At 42.4% G+C, this 19658-nt stretch overlaps 1 protein-coding gene across 8 annotated transcripts in view; it reads left to right on the forward strand.

The window, feature by feature from the left end:
* The window catches only part of GRIA1 (glutamate ionotropic receptor AMPA type subunit 1), a 190880-nt gene that overhangs the window by 1280 nt on the left and 169942 nt on the right, over positions 1-19658 (forward strand). For all 8 annotated transcript variants that reach the window (XR_014522259.1, XM_083488347.1, XM_083488346.1 and 5 more), the window contains exon 2: positions 1369-1506. Coding sequence is in view for 7 of the 8 variants with exons in the window: in XM_083488347.1 (XP_083344473.1) it covers positions 1369-1506 (138 nt within the window). In the remaining variant the exon portion in view is untranslated. The remainder of the gene's footprint in view (positions 1-1368; positions 1507-19658) is intronic.

A 19658-nucleotide genomic window follows, 5' to 3' on the forward strand; every position in this document is an offset into this window, starting at 1 on the left:
TTGGCGCTTTTATTGCAGTTTTAACGTTCCCTCGCCGGCATCCTCCTTCCCCAGATTTCTTCGGAGAAACACAAAACGAACCTGCAAAATTAGCAGGCTGCCATTTCTAGCCCCCTCCTTGGCAACCACAGGCACCGAAGTGTGGGTTTAGTGTTTTTTATTTATTTGTTTGTTTGTTTTCCTGGTGCAAAAATAAGCCTTTCCACGAAAAAAAGACACCAAATCCAGAAATCGTGCATGCTGCTGAATGTGCAGAAAGTATCCTGCTATTATTCGTCGGAGGCTGCGCTTCCTGTTCTGCTTTCTTTGCTGAATTAAAGTGTGAGAGCGATGAATAATATTGACGACGGCGATCATCCTTATGATGCTCTGCTCCATCCCGCCACTGACTCTTGTCTCTGCCTCATTTGCACATCTGCACCTTAGGGATGTCACACTCGATTTGCATTGCTGTCAAAACTCAAATGGACCCCCAAAGTGCTGAAACCGGATTCAGGGGTCTAATTGCACATTTAGCTACAATTAAGCCACTGTCAGCAGCACGCTTGGAGCCATTTGGGCAGTTACGCACTCTACCCTGCATTTCTAAGATGGGAAACTAAATAAATTCAGTAATAAGCAGACCTTGTGGCACCCAGGTTTCTGCGAGGTCTTCTTGTTACCTGAATACACCCCTTGGTACAGCTAACACCCCTCGTGATACAGTGTGGCTTCATTTATTTGTAACAGTTATTTGGCCACTCCCCAGGCCCCATTGTCCAAAGATAGGTGCTGCTTGGATAATACAGGATTCGTTTTCCTTTGTTCATTTCCTCTTAGTTCTCCAACAACTTGTTGAGTAAACATCTGCTCTGTGTGGGCAAATGTAGCAGATTCAGTTCTGGTGTAAGGGGGATGGGGGGAGGAGTCTCCCTTGGATGAAAAGGGGGTGGAGATGCTCATTCCTGTATTTGACCAGCTCCTTTTTAACCCTTACAGGAAATGAAGCCCACGGAAATGACCCCCACACACACACACCCTCCCCGTTCTCCATAGCCCTGATTCACTCTTTGTTTACCATCATATTTGGGATCTGGTGGTGTGTTTTGTGTTTGCGTAATGGTCAGACTGCACAGGATCCTGAAAGATCATGCCCAGATGCATTTGTCAGTCTTTAAGGTACAAGAGGATTCTTTGTTCTTTTTGCTAGCAGACACTGTCTGACATGGCTACCTTTCTGGAAACGTGTCTGGAGAAAAGTTTTTGCCACTCTACTAGCAAAGTGGCGTCCTAGAATGCCTACATGCTGAAGTGTGGTCATAATAATGCCATTGTCACTTAATGTTTCACTGCTGATTAGTTTCCAACCTCTTTTCTGTTTTTCTCCAGGGGGATTATTTCCTACTCAACAATCCCAGGAACATGCCGCTTTTATGTTTGCATTGTCTCAGTTCACAGAGCCCCCCAAGCTGGCTCCTCAGATTGACATTGTGAATATTAGTGACAGCTTTGAAATGACCTACACCTGTAAGTAGTGGCTCTCTCTACAAGCCCCCCCCCCTCTCTCTCTCTTCCCCAATCTTTTTTCTGCCTTTCCCATCTAGTTCACCATTGCAGAGGCTGTTGCTTTAAAATTAAAACACTTTATCAAGGTCTGTATGATGAGATCTCTAACAGAGTTCCACCCCCCAAGTTATTATTATTCCTCTTCCTTCTCCTCCTATTGTTCCCACCATTCCTCTCTTAGTTCCCCCACCCATCGTTACGGATTTGTCATAACCCAAGTGTGCGATACATACAGAACAGAAAAGGAATTATTTTATGTACTGTATTTTGATAGCTATAACTTAATCGTGCAGCATTCTTTTCTTTTTTTAAGTAACCAACAGTTATCTGACATTGGCTGGAAGTGCAGTCAAAGCTCAGATCGAAAGTTAGCGATGCAACCTAGGCGAGAGGTCTGGACTGAAGCAGTTCTTCTTAGACTTTTACCCAGAGCTGTTAAAAGGTTTCTCAGATTAATATTTTTTTTAAAAATGCAAAGCTTTTCATAGGTTTTGTAGGACATCTCTCCAGAAATCAGCATGGTGGAGGACTTCATATGATATTAACAGGGCGGAAGCCCAACCAAGTTGATTAGCCATGAAGAGGCATAAAAGAAGCACAGAAAACAAAGCCTTCTCTATTAAAATGGGATTGCTGTCAGATTTTGGTCTTTGTAAATATATGCTGCTATATGCACAATAAGGGGTTGATTCGGTATTACACGAATTATTTAGCTCAGTTTCCTGCTGTCGGTTACACATATGTGAGACCCAGTTTTTATAACAAATTTGGTCTGATGTAGAAGCCTTTACCTTGTTCCTGACATGAATAATCCCAAGGCTCCCTTCCACCAACCAGACTAGAATCATTATTATGTTTAGAGTTGTAGTTTTGGCATGTTGTTAGTAAAGGATTGTGTGTGCAAATGGTGGTTTTAGACTGTGGCTATTATAAATAGCAGAACACAAAGGACTCAGAGAAGTGTGGCATCAAGGTGAGAAGATGAATCAGAATATGGGTCCAGAACAGATCTAGTTCTGTTGAATGGATGGAGGCTATGTTAGATTGATGGACTGAATTGAGGATTTGATTTACTGGATGCAGAAAACCACTGAATAGCATCAAAACTAGACGAATTCAGAGGAATGTGCTGCTGTTGGAAAGCTGATAATGACTTGGACAATTAACTACAGATATTAAGCAGGAAATTTTATCTCTGACAACAAGAGTCTGACAAATCTCAGAATGAAACATTCTGCCCTTCCATCCTTTTGTTCAAAAACAGTTTGACTTTCTGAGCTTAACTAACTGTGTCAGCATCTGAGTTTACAATATCCTAAGGTGTTGAGGGTCATATAATATCATTGTTCATTTGGCTTGATGGGTCCAGGAGATCCCGCCCAGCCCTGTGGTTTGCCAGTTTCATGTCTCTAGTTGAGTTGAGTTAATCCACACAGAATTGAGATTATGCTTGCAATGGAAACTGCAAGCAAACCTTCTCCCACTCCCCCGCCCCCCCAGTCCCAACGGAACAACACTTTTTGACTAGCTTATATTGGAGATTGGCTTTTTGTAAAACACTGTGTCCTAATGGCAATTGCATCCAATTGCAAACCTATTTGATTGCAGTTGCAATTAATTATCAGTGTTTTAGTAAATCAGAATCTTCCATCATTTTGTTCTCTGCAGATTGTAGGCAAGCTGTGCTTTCAGTAACAAAGCTAATCATGGAGTACTACACCTGTGCCTCTTAAAAATTGTACTAAAAATGGTCTTCCTTTCTTATATCACTTTTCTTATAACCACTGATTGTGTTGGAGAAACTCACAATTATTCATTTTCAGCATTTATATAAGTGCTGATTGCTTTGGTGGGTTCTTTCTATTCATAATGTGATGTAAATATTCTTATAAAAATTGTTTGTTTCCATGGAGATGCACAACACGCTCTTGGTTGCGTTTGGGCTTTTTTTTTTGTATCATGAGCTACCTTTGTCCTCAGATGCCCTGCCACTGATATTTTCAGCTATTCGTAAAGTAGGTGGCTCATCTGATAAAGTTATTGCGTGGTGCCTTAGGACAGAACTGGCAGTAATACAATCAAAATGGTGTGTGTGTTCCCCATTAGTTCTTGTAAGACTAATGTGGGGGTGAGCAGCACTTGCAGAGATAAATTGGTAGGTTGGAATGGAGCCTCTAACCCTTTCACCACCTGTAAGTTATCCCCTGAAAATACGAGGGTATCCCCTACCCCCCAAAAAACTGGAGTCAGCACTGAGCCTGTCTTGGAAGGCAAAATAGCCTCTCAGGGCCATTTGCAGAATTGAGGGAATAGGAGGGGTTAAAATCTTACAACCCTCCCTTTTGATCTCTAATCTTTTTGTGAACATGCTTCTCTTGCTCCTTCACTCCCACGGTAGGTTTGGGAACCACAAGGCAAAATCTGGAGGGCAGAAACTAGTTAATCACCAGAAACAGCTGTTGCTATTGGATCTGTTCTTGCACAAATGGTTAAAAGCCCGATGGTGGTTGCTGGCAATCATTGCTGTAAAGTGAAAGTTTAGAGCAGGGGTCAGCAAACTTTTCCAGCAGGGGGCCAGTCCACTGTCCCTCAGACCTTTTTGGGGGGCAGACTATATGGGGGGGGGATGAACGAATTCCTTTGCCCCACAAATAACCCAGAGATGCATTTTAAATAAAAGCACACATTCTACTCATGTAAAAACACCAGGCAGGCTCTACAAATAACCCAGAGATGCATTTTAGATAAAATGACACATTCTACTCATGTAAAAATACACTGATTCCCGGACCATCCGCGGCCGGATTTAGAAGGCGATTGGGCCGGGGCCGGACCCCGGGCCTTAGTTTGCCTACCCATGGTTTAAAGTCAGCATGATAAGCAAGAATCTAAAAGTATGTGTGTATGTGTGTTTGTGTGTGTGTGGTTCTTGAGACTAGTGGCACCAAAATGGAGTTTTATTTATTTAATGTGATTTCTAAGCCATGCTTCATCTTAGAGATCCCAGGGTACTTTACTATACAAATATAGAATATCAAACATTAAAATGTAAAGATTATTAAACCAAACTAAGGTTATTCCATTTAAAACAGTTGTCTTGAAGCATCTTGTGAAAATGTATTTTCTTTGTCCACATGTGCCACATGTGACAGGAGTTTTGCAAGGAAAATCCCCCAACCACCAGTGGTGCACAAAGTAAAAAGTCATCCACTGCCATCTAGCAGGTAATATTGAAATAGAACTAGGAGTCACATACAGTGGAACTGAGACCTGGTGCTGACAGGCAGTAAGCCAGATGCAATGACTGACTGTTGCATGGTTGCCATGGCATCATCTTTGGTGATATAAAGCGATAATAAGCAGGCTATATATGATGCATTTAAATCTTGGGTGCTTCTGCAACAATATTGACTGCTACCTCCTAGGAAATGGGTCACGTTTGAAATTAAATTGTTATAGAAAGCATTTGCTTTCCCCTCAACATTAAAGCAATCTGAAAGGTAAAATCCCCATGATAAATACAAATATATAGCAATGTTGCTTTCATGCATTTTTCCTTTAACAATGCAGGCTTATGAAAAATTACTGGGTGCCTTACAACAGTTGTGTTAATGTTAGCCCTTTCAAAAAAAAAAAAAAAAAGGCTGTTATGGCGAGCACATTCATTGTTTATGTTAGATACCCTTTATAGGGGGCTGCTGAGAAGGAAAACAAATTAATGGCACATCTTTACTTCTGCTAATATCTGGATTTCATAGACAGTAGCATGCTTCTCTAGGGAAAGACCTATCACCAAAAGCCATATCACCACCCATAACATTGTTAGTCTCATTTTGTTGTGAAACAAAAAAAGAGCCAACTAGATTAATGAACTTTGTTGTTGTTTTTTTACATTAGGAATATTAAGAATTCAGCTGTGGAAAACACCACAACTGAACATGCCAGCCACAGCAGACCTAATCCCCAAACAGTCAAAATGGAGGGGCATCATAGTAGATAGTAAATGAAACAGTAAATGAGAAAATAAAACCTATGGGAAATGGCAGCATGTGAAAATGTAGGATGTGAACAAGTTAGATTTAGCTTGTAAGAGCAGGAATAGCAAAACCAGAGCACTTAGCTTTTCTGTTTCCTCTCTAAGAGGAAATGGAATTGGTTTTCATTCCCTCCATTCCCAGTGCTCAGTCTCTTTCTGCCATGCTTTTTGAAGCAGCACAACATATGCTCTAGAGAGGAAGGTATCATTAGGGTAGGTGAAACCTCAGTGTTTATAAAGGGGTGGGTGAGAAACTCTAGAAAGAAAAAACCAAGGTGAGACTGTACAAACAGCCCAGTGAGGACCAAGTGTGCTCAGTATCCATGGAATCACATGGTAGAATTGGAAGGGACTATGAGGGGCCTCTCATTCAACCCCCTGCAATGCAGGATTCTTTTGCCCAAGGTGGAGCTTGAACACACAATCCTGAGATCAAGAATCTCATGCTCTTACCAACTGAGCTATCCCAGAAGCGGTATGCTGACTAACTGTTGCCATTGGTGGTGGTGGTGGAAAAATAACAACATGAAGTAGAATGGAATGGGTGGTGGTGGAGGAGGAAACCTGATTAGCAACACTCCATGCTGGAACACTTTATTGCAGGCCTCACTTGTGGAGCATAATGTTCATGCTGTTGGTAGACAGAATGCTATTCCACAATGTATTGGACTCAGTCACTTGCAGGTATTCATCCGCCAACCTCTTATCAACAGAAACATGGCTCACACACACCATTTCTAGCAGGATGTACCCTTTCACCACTTGAGCTGAAACAGGAAGTGCTACCCTGCCCTGCTGCCACCACTGCCTTCACCGTCCAGTGGCAGAGAAGTGGTGCAGACATTGGCATTGCATTTGGGGGAGATCTCACTGGCTTCCAGCAAGATCTCACCAAAATCACACCAGATCTTTTGTGATTTTGGTAAGATCTCACCCTAGATTGATGCCAGTGGCACTTCTCCACCAGCAGCGGAGGTGCCACCTTGGGCACTTCCGCCACCTGAGGCAGCAGTGTCGTCTAATGGTTGGACTGTCCCTGATATTGAGCTGCACTTGGCAATAGCCACCATAATCTAGAAATCTGTTTGTAAATGCATCATCTACCGTGGCATGTCACTTCAGATGATGCAGATGATAGTACAGGTACTTGTAGTGTTGTTTCTGTTGTTTTTACTGAATGAACGTAGAATTATGTTCATTCAATTATATTTACTTAGAAAACTGTATGCAAATTGCATGAAGCTAATTGTGTAGAAAACAAAAAGCCCTAACTTTACAGTGGTACCTCGGGTTACAGACGCTTCAGGTTACAGACGCTTCAGGTTACAGACGCTTCAGGTTACAGACGCTTCAGGTTACAGACTCTGCTAACCCAGAAATAGTACCTCGGGTTAAGAACTTTGCTTCAGGATGAGAACAGAAATTGTGCTCCGGTGGCGCAGCAGCAGCAGAAGGCCCCATTAGCTAAAGTGATACCTCAGATTAAGAACAGTTTCAGGTTAGGAATGGACCTCCAGAACGAATTAAGTTCTTAACCCGAGGTACCACTGTATTGGCAAGAGGACTTATATATACCCACAAAATATAAGTAGCATTGCTATCTCGTACCTTTTATCAGCCGAGAGGAAATTGATCAGGATGAGTAGAAGGGGTTGTTGTTTTTTGGATCACTGATTTGGGTCACAAGTTAACATTAACAAAAGGAAACGTATCATCCTACCCAGACTTTGGCATCAGCTGGGGTAATACCATCCTTTATTAAAAACATAAGAGTCGGACACGACTAAATGACTAAACAACAACAAGATGAGCCCTACTGGATCAGGCCAATAGCCCTTTTGGTCCAGCATCCTGTTCTCACAGTAACTAACCAGATGCCTGCAGGAAACTTGCAAGCAGGACTTGAGCACAAATCACTCTGCTCTCCTGTGGTTTCCAACAACTGGTATTCAGAAACATACTGCCTCTGACCAGGGGTGCAGAGCATTGTCTCCATCATAGCTAGCAGCTACTGGTATAAAGAGACAGGGGATCTATGGCCCACCAGAGGGCCTTCTAAGCAATAGCTTTGAGCACCCTCTTCCCTTCCGAGCTTTGGCTGGTGCTGAATTTATCTATCTTTCAGCACTAGCTAAAGACCACCTTCTTCTAGAAAGTATTTCAAGTGTAATATAGGGACTCCATTGTGAAAAATGAAATACGTTTTGATAATCTGTTTTTATTGCATGCTTTATTTTTGGTTAATGTATTTTTGCTTTGTTATGATCCACCCTGAGCTCATTCTTGATGGATATACAATAAGTAAATTAGGGTTACAGATAGGTAGCCGTGTTGGTCTGCCATAGTCAAAATAAAAAAATTCCTTCCAGTAGCACCTTAAAGACCAACTAAGTTAGTTCTTGGTATGAGCTTTCGTGTGCATGCACACTCCCAAGTTAAAACAGTACAACGCATCATCAGAGATCTACAACCTCTCCTGGACAATGACAGTTCTCTTTCTCAAGCTCTGGGAGGAAGACCTTACATTGCCTACAGACAGCCACCTAATCTTAAACAACTCCTAACCCACAATAATACTACAACCAGACTTAACACGGACACTGGCACCAGAGCCTGCAATAAACCCAGATGCCAACTTTGCTGCCACATACACCCGGACAACACCATTACTGGCCCCAACAACGTCACACATACCATCTCGGGACTATTTAATTGCTCATCGTCTAACATTGTGTATGCCATCAAATGCCAACAGTGTCCTTCAGCTCTCTATATTGGACAAACAGGCCAAACCTTACGCCAAAGAATAAACGGACATAAATCTGACATCAAGAATCACAAAACAGAGAAACCAATAGGAGAACACTTCAATCTCCCAGGACATTCTATACAAGATCTCAAAGTAGCTGTTTTACTACAAAGGAATTTCAGAAATAGACTGGAAAGAGAAGCTGCTGAATTGCAACTCATTACCAAACTTAAAACCATGGAGAGACCTGGTCTGAACAAAGACATTGGATTCTTATCTCATTATACAGTGGTACCTTGCAAGACGAACGCCTCGCAAGATGGAAAACCCGCTAGACGAAAGGGTTTTCCGTTTTGGAGGCGCTTCGCAAGACAAATTTCCCTATGGGCTTGCTTCGCAAGACGACAGCCCATAGGGAAATATCCGGGACAGCGGGGAAGCGCAGCGCGTCTTCCCCACTGTCCTCGGACCTCCTCCGAAGCCGGGCGGTGGGGCGGGAACGAAGCCGGGCGGCGGGGCGGGAATACCTGCCCCCGCCGCTCGGCTTCGGAGCATCGTTCCAAAGCCGGGTGGCGGGGAGGGAACACCTGCCCCCGCCGCCCGGCTTCGGAGCATCGTTCCGAAGCCGGGCGGCGGGGAGGGAACACCTTCTGAAGGCGGGCGGGGGGCGAAAGTCTTTGTTCCCCCCCTGCCTGCCTTCCCGGGAGAGTGGAGAAACACAGCGCGTTTCTCCGCTGTCCCGGAGGACCTCTTCTGAAGGCTGGCGGGGGGCAAAAGTCTTTGTCCCCCCTGCCTGCCTTCCCAGGGGCTTTTAAATCACCCCGGACAGCGGAGAAGTCCTCCGCTGTCCCGGGGCGATTTTAAAATGCCGCCCGCCAGCATTTTAAGATTGCCCAGACAGCGGAGAAGTCCTCCGCTGTCCCGGGGTTTTTTAAAATGCTGGGGGTGGGAAGAAAAGCCCTTGTCCGACCCCCCAGCCTTCAGACGAGGTCCGGGGACAGACTGTCCCCGGACCTGGTCTGAAGGCGGTTTCCCTAGGAACGCATTAATTGATTTTCAATGCATTCCTATGGGAAACCGTGCATCGCAAGACGAAAAACTCGCAAGACGAAGAGACTTGCGGAACAAATTAATTTCGTCTTGCGAGGCACCACTGTACATGACTAAGCCATTTTTCACCTTCTCACCCTTTGCCTTTTCCTGTAAGACCTATTACAGTCGTTAAGAGTCGTCAACAGGCTCATCTCAGCTATCTGCTAATCACCCATTCCCACCACCCTTCTGAGTAATACCCCTCCCCACCTTCTCACTATATAGAAGGATCTGGCAACTTCTGTTTCAGTGTATCTGAAGAAGTGTGCATGCACACGAAAGCTCATACCAAGAACTAACTTAGTTGGTCTTTAAGGTGCTACTGGAAGGAATTATTTTATTTTAAATTAGGGTTGTAAGATGAGAACAGATATGGCTGAGCCAAAACTTGGAGGTATGTTTATGAACATTTTCTTTACTCATCACATGTAACTCCCTTTTTGGTGACTTATTTCCCCCCAGGAGGTTTAGGGAAAGTTTACCCTCCCTGCCAATTCTGCTAAGGTTCTGCTAAGACAGTCTCGGGTAGTTCTGTCTTCCTGCCCCAACATGGGTCATTCAGGTGGTGATAATTAGTTTATTCTTCACCTTAATGAAATTCAATTTCGGTACCTATTTTCCCCCTTCAAATCAGCCACCATCATCTGAGGAACAGTGGCATCATCATCAGATATGACTATGTAAATGACACCAAGGAGGACAATTCAAAGTAAGGGCAATGCTTCCCCAATGTGTCCTGTTAGCTTCATTTGTCCTCATTAGATCATCACATAGCCAAATCTGATTGTCTCTGGGTAAAGGGGAGGGGGTAGTTGGACTGTTAAGACTGAAAGCTAGTGCTGAAGCAGCAACCAGGTTGTACTGTGGACACCAGCCAATAGACGCAAAATAGGAGCGGTTTGGATTCTGAAACAGCCCTAACCTTCTCACTGAAAATGTTTACTAGATAACATTTGGCTCTATCCTAATAACATGAAGCAACGGGGCATAGTTGGGTCAAGGTATGAAGCAGCCTTCCCCAGCCAAGTGCCCTCCAGATGTTGGACTACAACTCCCCTCTTCCGTTATGATGGTCCTTGCTGAGTAGAACTAGAAGTTTCATGGGTGGTGGAAGAGCTGCAGTATGATTTGTTTAGACACCTGCACTTATTATGTGGAGCCTTCTTTTTTCTTTTTCTACAAATTTTGGTAGCCTTAATAAGAACACTTTTTGTTTCCCATGACAATCTTCAGATATCTTACTCATGCAGGAGCCTCGACATTTGCCTTAAAATGTCTCTTTAGGTGTAAACTGCAATCTGGGTGCACGTTGGTCAGTACAGTGTACCTGCTATCTAGTTCGGTGCCCTGTGCTCTGGATAGGATAGGCTGCTGGAGTTAGTGTACTGCAACCTTAGGCCAGGGCAGTAAAGCAGATGGTTGTTTGATCCCTTTCCCTTTTGGTATGAAGACTTTATATACCAATCACACATTTTCCTCTTTATTTGAAACGACCAAGGTCATGCAACCATGTTGTTATTGTTGTTATTACTATATTAATAGTGTTAGTTGTAGAAGTTGCAGTGCTCCTATAAGCAATAGAGATGATAATGATGAAATGATAAATTTGTTATGATATTTTCTTTCATTTCCTTGTACAACATACTGGAACCTTACTTTTCAGCTTTAAAATTGTCTTTTATTATTATTATTATTATTATTATTATTATTATTATTATTATTATTAAAAAAGCAATATGTACACACATCAATGTTCTCAATTGCAGGTCTAGATTTATTGCAATTAAACCATTATTCTGTTTGAGCAGGGGGAAATAGCCTCCATTGATAAGTGTGTATCGGCCACCATTTCTCAGAATAGCAGTGTTGTAATTTATTCCACTGGTAATCAATTAAAATGCAGTTTTGTAATTAAACTTCCTCAAGCTTAGTTGTATGATACTATGTAAATTTGTGTGTGTTGTATTTGCTTATCCCAGGAGTGCCATAAAATTGACTGAAATGCATGTTCCCAACTGCAGTGATTCCACACACAGACCCATGAAACAGCCTAACTGTATGCAGGATTAAGATACAGATTACTGCATCTGGAGACAAGCTGTCAGGAAGGCCATGCGTAATGGACTAGAGACTTTCTGGTTGGTGTCTGCTCTGTTCAGTCTCTAGCAATGGAATTAATGATGCTCTTGGTTCTTTGATGTTGCTGTTTTAAGGGCAGACAGAATAACAAAATAAAAATCTGGATCTAGTTCTCACCCTTGGACTCTTCAGAACTTCTTCTATCTGTGGATTTCGTATAATGAAAAATGTTCTGCAAATGTCATTTTTGTTCACTTGTGGACATGGTAGGAGCTCAGATATTGATTTGTGTCAAGGTTCAATGGCTGAAAAGTTGCTGTTTCAAATGTGACTTCTCAAAATCCATATTTTGGGTTGTGATTTCAACTCATTGCCCCCCCCACTTTGTCTAGAAAAGGCCATTGGCCATGGTGGCAAGGAATGATGGGTATTGTAGTGCCACAACATTTGGGGGGCATCGTGCTGGCTACCCTGACCTGGATGCAGATGGACAACCTGCACCCTAAAGCTATATGCAGCCTTTGATCCCAATCCTTTCATGTAAATGGTAAGGAGGAGGAATAGGAATTCAGGCAAGGCTGGGGCGGAGAAAGGTGTGGCCCCATTCTGCTATTCATCAGTGTTGGACTTCTGGGTAGTGTAACTACTCTATCAAAGCCTCACTGTACATCCTCTGTACATTCTGAGCCCTAAAGGTGATATTTACAGTACCCTAAAAACAGAATGAAAAGACAATTGCCTCCCCCAAATTATGGTAGCTCTTGGCTGATGCCCACCTTGTATCCTGAGAACATTCCCTCTTCTCCATCAGTCCGAGTGCAAGGGGATCGCTAAAATTCCCCTTCTTCTGTAGTCTAACCCTATTCTCCTACATTTTTTTTCAGCTCTGCAGCACCTATTCCCTTTCTTTTCTCTTCTTGTGCAAGCCAAAGCTCTTCTGAGGGGCTGTGCCATCAAATCACCCCACAATCCCTCCTTTTTCTCCCTGTCTCCCTTCTGAGAAAGCCAGCTAATTGCTACTTTGGTACTGTTTTTCAGTGAAACCCTTTGTTTTCTGGGAAAGCTCTGAATTGTTTCAGTTGCTTTATAATGGATAAAGTACTAAATGATCTGAACATTACCCACACTTGGCTCCTTAAAATTTGATTAGCATGCGAGTAAAACTGGCATCAGACTGTATTCCAGGTGAGTAAAGGAAGAGTTGCAGTGGTTAGAGGTTTTCCCCTTGTAAACCATTTGAGCTAACTTCCCATCTACCCCTCCACAAACATTTGTTTTCTGGATGGGCTTATTCCATGAAAATAGGCAAGTTGAGCGTAGACATGCTTTGAAACATATGACCTGAACTAACTTGGTAACACCATTTGAAGTTTCCCCTGTGAGGAGTTTATCCCTTTAAAAAAGCAGATTTTGCTATATAAACATGTCATGTAGGGTCATTTGTTTACTGGTCTCAAAAGAGTCTAGTCATATAATTTAAGTCCTATAATTTAAGACCCAAGGACTGCTAAATGAGGCATCTTCTTCTTTTTCCTTGAATTTTTTAAATTATTATTTATTTTTTTTGCAGATTTCTTGAGACAGTTCTGTTATTAACCAACAGACCATCAAATCAGCTTGTCTTCTTTGGCTGTTTCATTTGGTTCTGTCTCCTGCTATGGCCATCTCTGAGACATTAGGAAAGGATGGTGGGACATAAAAGAATATCTTGCAGAAACAAATTGCCTGAGGGAGGTTAAAAATGAGTCTGAGATAGATTTTTATCTCAGCATTAGCATTCCAGCATCTTCTCAGAACAACATAGCTCAAAAATGATACAGCACATTACGTACCACAGCAGTCTCCAGTCTGTTTGCTCAGTGTGTCAGTCATTATTCCTCACATCAGCTGCCTTTGTTCGATTTCCTCCATTCTGCTCTTTAAATGTCATTGCCAATCAATCCCGACAGCAAGATATTTTGGCTTGCTAATTTCCCCCACCGTGCCTTTCATCCCGAGTGTTGAAAACAACCCCTATTTTCACCTAAATCATGGCATAACTCACACCCATAGCTGGAGAAAAGGAAGTAGAATATAAATCCACAAAACTGGTTGACGTTTTTTGAGAAAGTGATAGCAAGAGGGTGATGAGAAAGAAAGAAACGGATTATTTACCCGGGCCCTGCTTTTGACTTTCCCCACTTTGGGCCAATGTGCAGCAATGCCGCAAAGAAAAATAGCAGAGGGAAAGTCTAAGATTAGTGAGTAATATGGGGCTGATGACAAGGGTCGCCTAATGATCAAAAAGAGTCCTGACTCTCACTTAATAACGGAAGTCTTAGAGTTGTATCCTCAGGATAACAGATAGTGAATGCCTGGAAGTGAAGCTAATTCCACAGAACCGGAGTGAAAATCAATATCTGAAATAATATGATACTTCCATGGGTTGCACAGCCTTTGTTCAAGACCAAATATAGATAAGACAAAAATGGGATAAGGGCCCCTGCAGTGTAGGAAGTTGTGATATTGTTCCATAGTGGATCACTGGCCATTTCACAGTAGTCTTGTATGAGTCCAGTGTGGTCAGAGATGATATGTGGCTGAATCATAGAATTGTAGTATTGGAAGGGACTCCAAGGGCCATCTACTCCAACACCCTACAATGCACTAGTCTAACTAAAGCAGTGGTTCCGAACCCATTTTTGGCCATGCCCTACCTAAGCATCTCTAAAATACTGATAAAATGCTGGGATCAACACCCATATTAAAACAACAGTAAATATTATTGGTTTGAACTTGAGGACATTTCAAACTAACTGACCAAAGGCACCGAGGAAAGCATTTAAGGGAAAAGGAAAAGAAAGCACCAGACTGCATTAACTGAAGACAAAATATAAGTCTTCTATTACTGTTCTACAAAGGGCCAGGGCTGCTGGGATAATCTGAAAATGAGAAACAGGCCTGGTCTGCTGGGAGTTCAGGGGAAATTTCTATGTACAGAAAGTGATTAATGCATTTAATGAACTATCCAAAAGAAGCACAAGATAGGAAACCACCACTAGGCTCTCTAAAGAATAACAATGAATGCCATCCCAGGCAACAAATTCAGTAGCTATATCCAGCCTAGCAGATCAGCAGAGTAGCCCATGCAGGTCTCAAAAAACCCAGAGCCATTATATCTGAGCTCTCTGTGCCAACACTGGGATCAACACCCATATTAAAGCAACAGTAAATTATCTGCATGCATGCAAAAAGTTCCTCAGTTTATTCTTTGCCCTTTCCAAATAGAGTGGAACCTCAGTTTTTGAACTAAATCCATTCTGGAAGACCGTTTGGCTTCCGAAACATTCGAAAACCTAGGAACAATGGGCCGGCTGCAAAGTCAATGGGTTGGGGAACCTCCCCAGAAGCCGTTCAATTGATTTCTGAAAATCGTTTGAAAACGGAAGCATTCATGTTTGTGTTCCTAATTGTCCAGCTTCCGAAGCGTTCAACCACCAAGGTACCACTGTACAAGGATTTCAGGCAGCAAGACTAAGAAAAACACCCTTCCTGAGATTTGGAAAGCCAGTGCCAGTCTGGGTACACAATGCTGAATTAGATGAACAAGTGATCTAAGTAGAAGGATGTATATGTTCAAAGCACACTGACCATGCCAACCCACAGAATGCCAACCCACAAAATCTCCCAAGAATCAGTGAAGTATCCTAGGACACAAGGGGCACACGTATGGGAGAAAAGTCAGGAAAGATTCTGTTTGTGATTCTTCTACAAAGAGGGGGACCTGGATGGATACATTAAAGGTAAAGGTAAAAAACCCCTGACAGTTAAGTCCAGTCGTGAACGACTCTGGGGTTGCAGTGCTCATCTCGCTTTACTGGCCAAGAGAGGTGGCGTTTGTCCGCAGATAGCTTCTGGTGAAACCAGACCAGCTCACGGAAACGCTGTTTACCTTCCCGCTGGAGTGGTACCTATTTATCTACTTGCACTTTGATGTGCTTTCGAACTGCTAGGTTGGCAGGAGCAGGGACCGATCAACGGAAGCAGGGATTCAAACCACTGACCTTCTGATCGGCAAGCCCTAGGCTCAGTGGTTTAGACCACAGCGCCACCCGCGTTACACTAATGTAACATTACATTGCATTGCATTACATTAGCATGTACTAATTTGACCATGTTGTAACATGAACAGCAAACTGCAAAGAAATTGTCCAATTTTCTAGGTTTCTAAACCAGATAATAAAATGCTGGACCATGACAATGCTGGGCTCTCAGCATCGCTGTAAGCCGATTCAAAAGGCAATCGTGTATTGTTAAGATTCTTTCCTGATATTCCTCCCACCTGTGTGTCCTCTTCTGACTCTCCCATTTAAACATACCTTCTTTAGATTGGAGAATGGTGCAAGGAACTACTGTTAACAATGTCTGTGGTATTGCAAGCAATTTCCTATATCTGATAAATTCTTTCAACCTTTATTTTACTTTTTTCTAAAGTGCTCATAAAATCAACCTCCTAAGGAATTGTACAGGTTTCCTTTATTTTAATATGAAACCAATTACTGATATAAGCCAGGAAAGAATCTCTGCTTGACTGTCACAAAGTTCTGCTCATATATAGAGCTCAATCATCTTGTTGAATGAGTAAGATGAAGTCCAAAATAAAAGATTAGCATCTGTGAATTAACTTTTAAAACAAAACACATCCACATCCACAGTGTTTCAAATGTGTCATCAGTCCCCACATAAGAAGTAAGCCTCACTGTTTGTGTTATAGACACCCAGAAGTAAGTCCCAGTGAGTTCAATGGGGTTTATGCCCTGGTAACAGTGTTTATAGCACAACCTTCCTATATGTGATTAGATATCTTGCATTGTGTTCAATTGGCCTTGGCTATACCTGAAGGATAGTATACATTCAGGTATAATCAGGACTTGAGGTATACCCAACCCAGACACTGAGGTCCACCTCCAAGGGTCTTCTGGCAGTTCCCTCACTGCAAGAAGTGATGTTACAAGGAACCAGGCAGAGAGCTTTCTTGGCAGTGGCACCCTCCCTGTGGAATGCCCTCCGATCAGATGTCAAGGAGATAAAGAACTACACAACTTTTAGAAGACATCTGAAAGCAGCCCTGTATCAGGAAGTTTTTAGTGTTTGACATTTTAATGTTTTGATATGTGCTGGAAGCTGCCCAGAGTGGCTGGGGATACCCAGCCAGATGGGTGGGCTATAAATAATAATAATTCTGTTGTTGTTTTGTTGTTGTTGTTCCAGATTCATTTCCAGGTTTAACTGGTTTTGTTCTTTAAAGTCCAAAGCATATTGGGACCTTAATATCTGTAGAACCATCTCCTCCAATATGAACCTATCAAGAAGCTTGGGTTTTTAGTGGAAGACCTGCTTTGCATCTCGCCACTGTTTGAGGTTGAAGGTGGGAATGCCAAATAGCACCTTCTTAACCATGGAACTTAGACTGTGGAAGACAAAACAGAGCACTGCCATTCATGCTGCATATGGATCCGTGAATAAATTCTTGTACCTGCTTTTGACAACTTGATATGAAGCTATTGTCTTAGTTTTCCTTTGTATGTTCTATGCATTTAGTCAGATGCTTTAAATTGTTGGTAGGCACCTTGATTAGATTTCCCTAGAGATAGAAAGTTGGTCTATGAGTGCTTTAAATGGGAAAAAAAAATGTTTGTGGCATACATTGGTGAGAGAAGATATATGAAGCAAGCTGACTGCAAACTTGTTGTGGTATTGTCTTGAGCACCGATGCAAAGAGTTCCTATTGAGATTGTCATGTCATGAAGAAATAAGCCATCACTTTTATTACACGTAGATCCCATAATCAACAGGACAATCCAAGCTGAGATTCCTCCATCGCAGGGGGTTGGGCTAGATGACTCTTGGGAAACCTTCCAGCTTTACAGTTCTGTGATTCTGTGTGGACCTTCTGATATAATTTTATGCAATAACATGCCACAGACATCAGTGTAACTCAGGAACAAACCTTAAAATCAGGCTGCAGGGTGTACATAACCTAATGAATTGTGGCATAGTGTGCATTCTCTCTCTCTCTCTCTCTCTCTCTCTCTCACACACACACACACACACACACACACACACACACACACACGCAACTGCAGATGACAAGGAAGAGGGTTTCATGTTTAGGTGAAAATAGGACAGATCCATGCAACATTTTGATTTGCTGAAGAGTTCAGACAACTATGTAAATCAAAATGGACGGACTCATTGATCTGATGCCAAATATATTGAACTTAAGATATAGCTACTTCTCAGGTATGTGTTGCAGTCACTGAATGCTTAGTTTCCAATACCTCAGCTCTTTGTTGTTGCACCATTTTACCTACTTGTACAATGTTTTATTAAGCATCAAATGTTCTCTCTCTTTCCTTTTGACAACAATCCTTATCCACAAGAAATATAATCAATGAATCAACTATGAACTCCTGGAATATTTTTTCTCATGAACTAGTCCATATGTTCACAGGAAATTGACTAAGTATGTGTGTATATTAACTCATTTCCAGTTTTAGTATGAGCAGAGTCTATCACTGACACATATATCTATCTCTATTTTAAAATTATTTATTATATCAAGTATGGTAATAGACCCTTCTCTGGCATGTGGTGACTAAAATTTGGCTAGCTTGTCACTCATCCATCAGGTTGAGATTCTTTTTTTTTTAAGAGAGTTTATTTTGGAAAGAGTCTAATTATGAAAATGAGGAGCAGCTGTGAGATCTTCATACGACGACTCATGGAATGTGAGCTCACTATCTTTCCTAGATATTAATTTATTACCAGGTGGTAGAAACTTTGTGCCAAGCCTCTGCACTCTGTTTTGCTAAAAAGGAAGCTGAGTTGAATTGAAAACAATTTGCTTGAAGATTCAAGATAATAGATCCTCTCTGCAACTGGCTCGCCTTTTGCTAATTCAGACAGACCCAGACATATGTGTGCTCACACCCTCAGGGTATAGATGCCAAGACACAGGCAGAACGGTTACCCAGAAATGCCTTCCTGTAAACCCCAGGGCTGCTGTTACACTGGGAAGCCCCCTGATCAAAACCAAATGTTCTTTTCCATACTGGAAATGTTAGTAGGGAATTGGAGACTGAACACAGGGGATAGTCCTATGTGTCAATGAGAGAAGAAACCAGACATATATGTCAGTATTTCAGTACTCATAGCCAGTGTTCAAAACACTACATGTTAAATGCTGAGAAGATAAGAAGACCGGCCAACCAGGCAAGTAGAAATTCAGCAGCAGTTGCATAGTCAGAAATAGAGTTATAGAGATTTAAGTCAAGAGGTCAGGAAGGTCAGGTGGAAGTAGGGAGCCAGGAGCAAGACAAAGACTAGCATGAACTTGGGACAAGGAATGAGCAAGATAGAAACTGAAGGTTGAGCTCAGGAATGAATTGGGCCTATTGGACCAGTTTGTGACCCTAGGTCAATATGAGTTACAAAAACAATGCCAAGCAATGCATAGAAAAGAACTCCACAAATAGTGTGTAAATATATGAATATCAATTTGGCCTTGAACATCACCATGTGTATTTCTTAACTATTTTTGTAATAAAGTGTCTTGATGTACCACATACCTCTTGTTGCTTTTAAGCTTATTTTTTCCCTCTGAAACAATTGACTTTCTTGTTTCATGCTGCAACTCTGGGTTAAAGATCCCAACCCATGTTTCTTGGGTGTTGTAAGATACGCTGGCAGGCACAGGAGTTTCCCTTTCTCTCTAGGAGCTCCTGATAGGAATCAACGAGCCTCTAACAGGTTTATAGTCCATTTTATTTACAGCAACACAGAGAGAGCTGCATCAAGCCACCCTCCCTTGGGATCTTAGTTGTTCACTCTGGATCCCCACCCCTTCCGCAGCAAGAAGGATGCCAACATCCTGCTCTCCCACCCCTGTACATCTGTTGAGCCTTAACCCTTTCATACCTCCTAGTACGAGGGCTGGGAGGAAAGTCCCCGCCGCTCTCAAATGAAGAGTCTCCCAAACGTTCCCTCCCTCCTGGTTGCCCAGCTACTGACTTTAGCTCTTCCCCTGACTGTGCCATCTCTGAATCAGCTGCTGGGAAAGTTGAAGGAAGTGGGGGGCAAACTCTCTTCTTCTTCTTCTCCTCCTCCTCCTCCTCC

The sequence above is a fragment of the Podarcis liolepis genome, assembly GCF_965112155.1.
Source record: "Podarcis liolepis genome assembly, chromosome: 2".
In the NCBI taxonomy this organism is placed as follows: domain Eukaryota; kingdom Metazoa; phylum Chordata; class Lepidosauria; order Squamata; family Lacertidae; genus Podarcis; species Podarcis liolepis.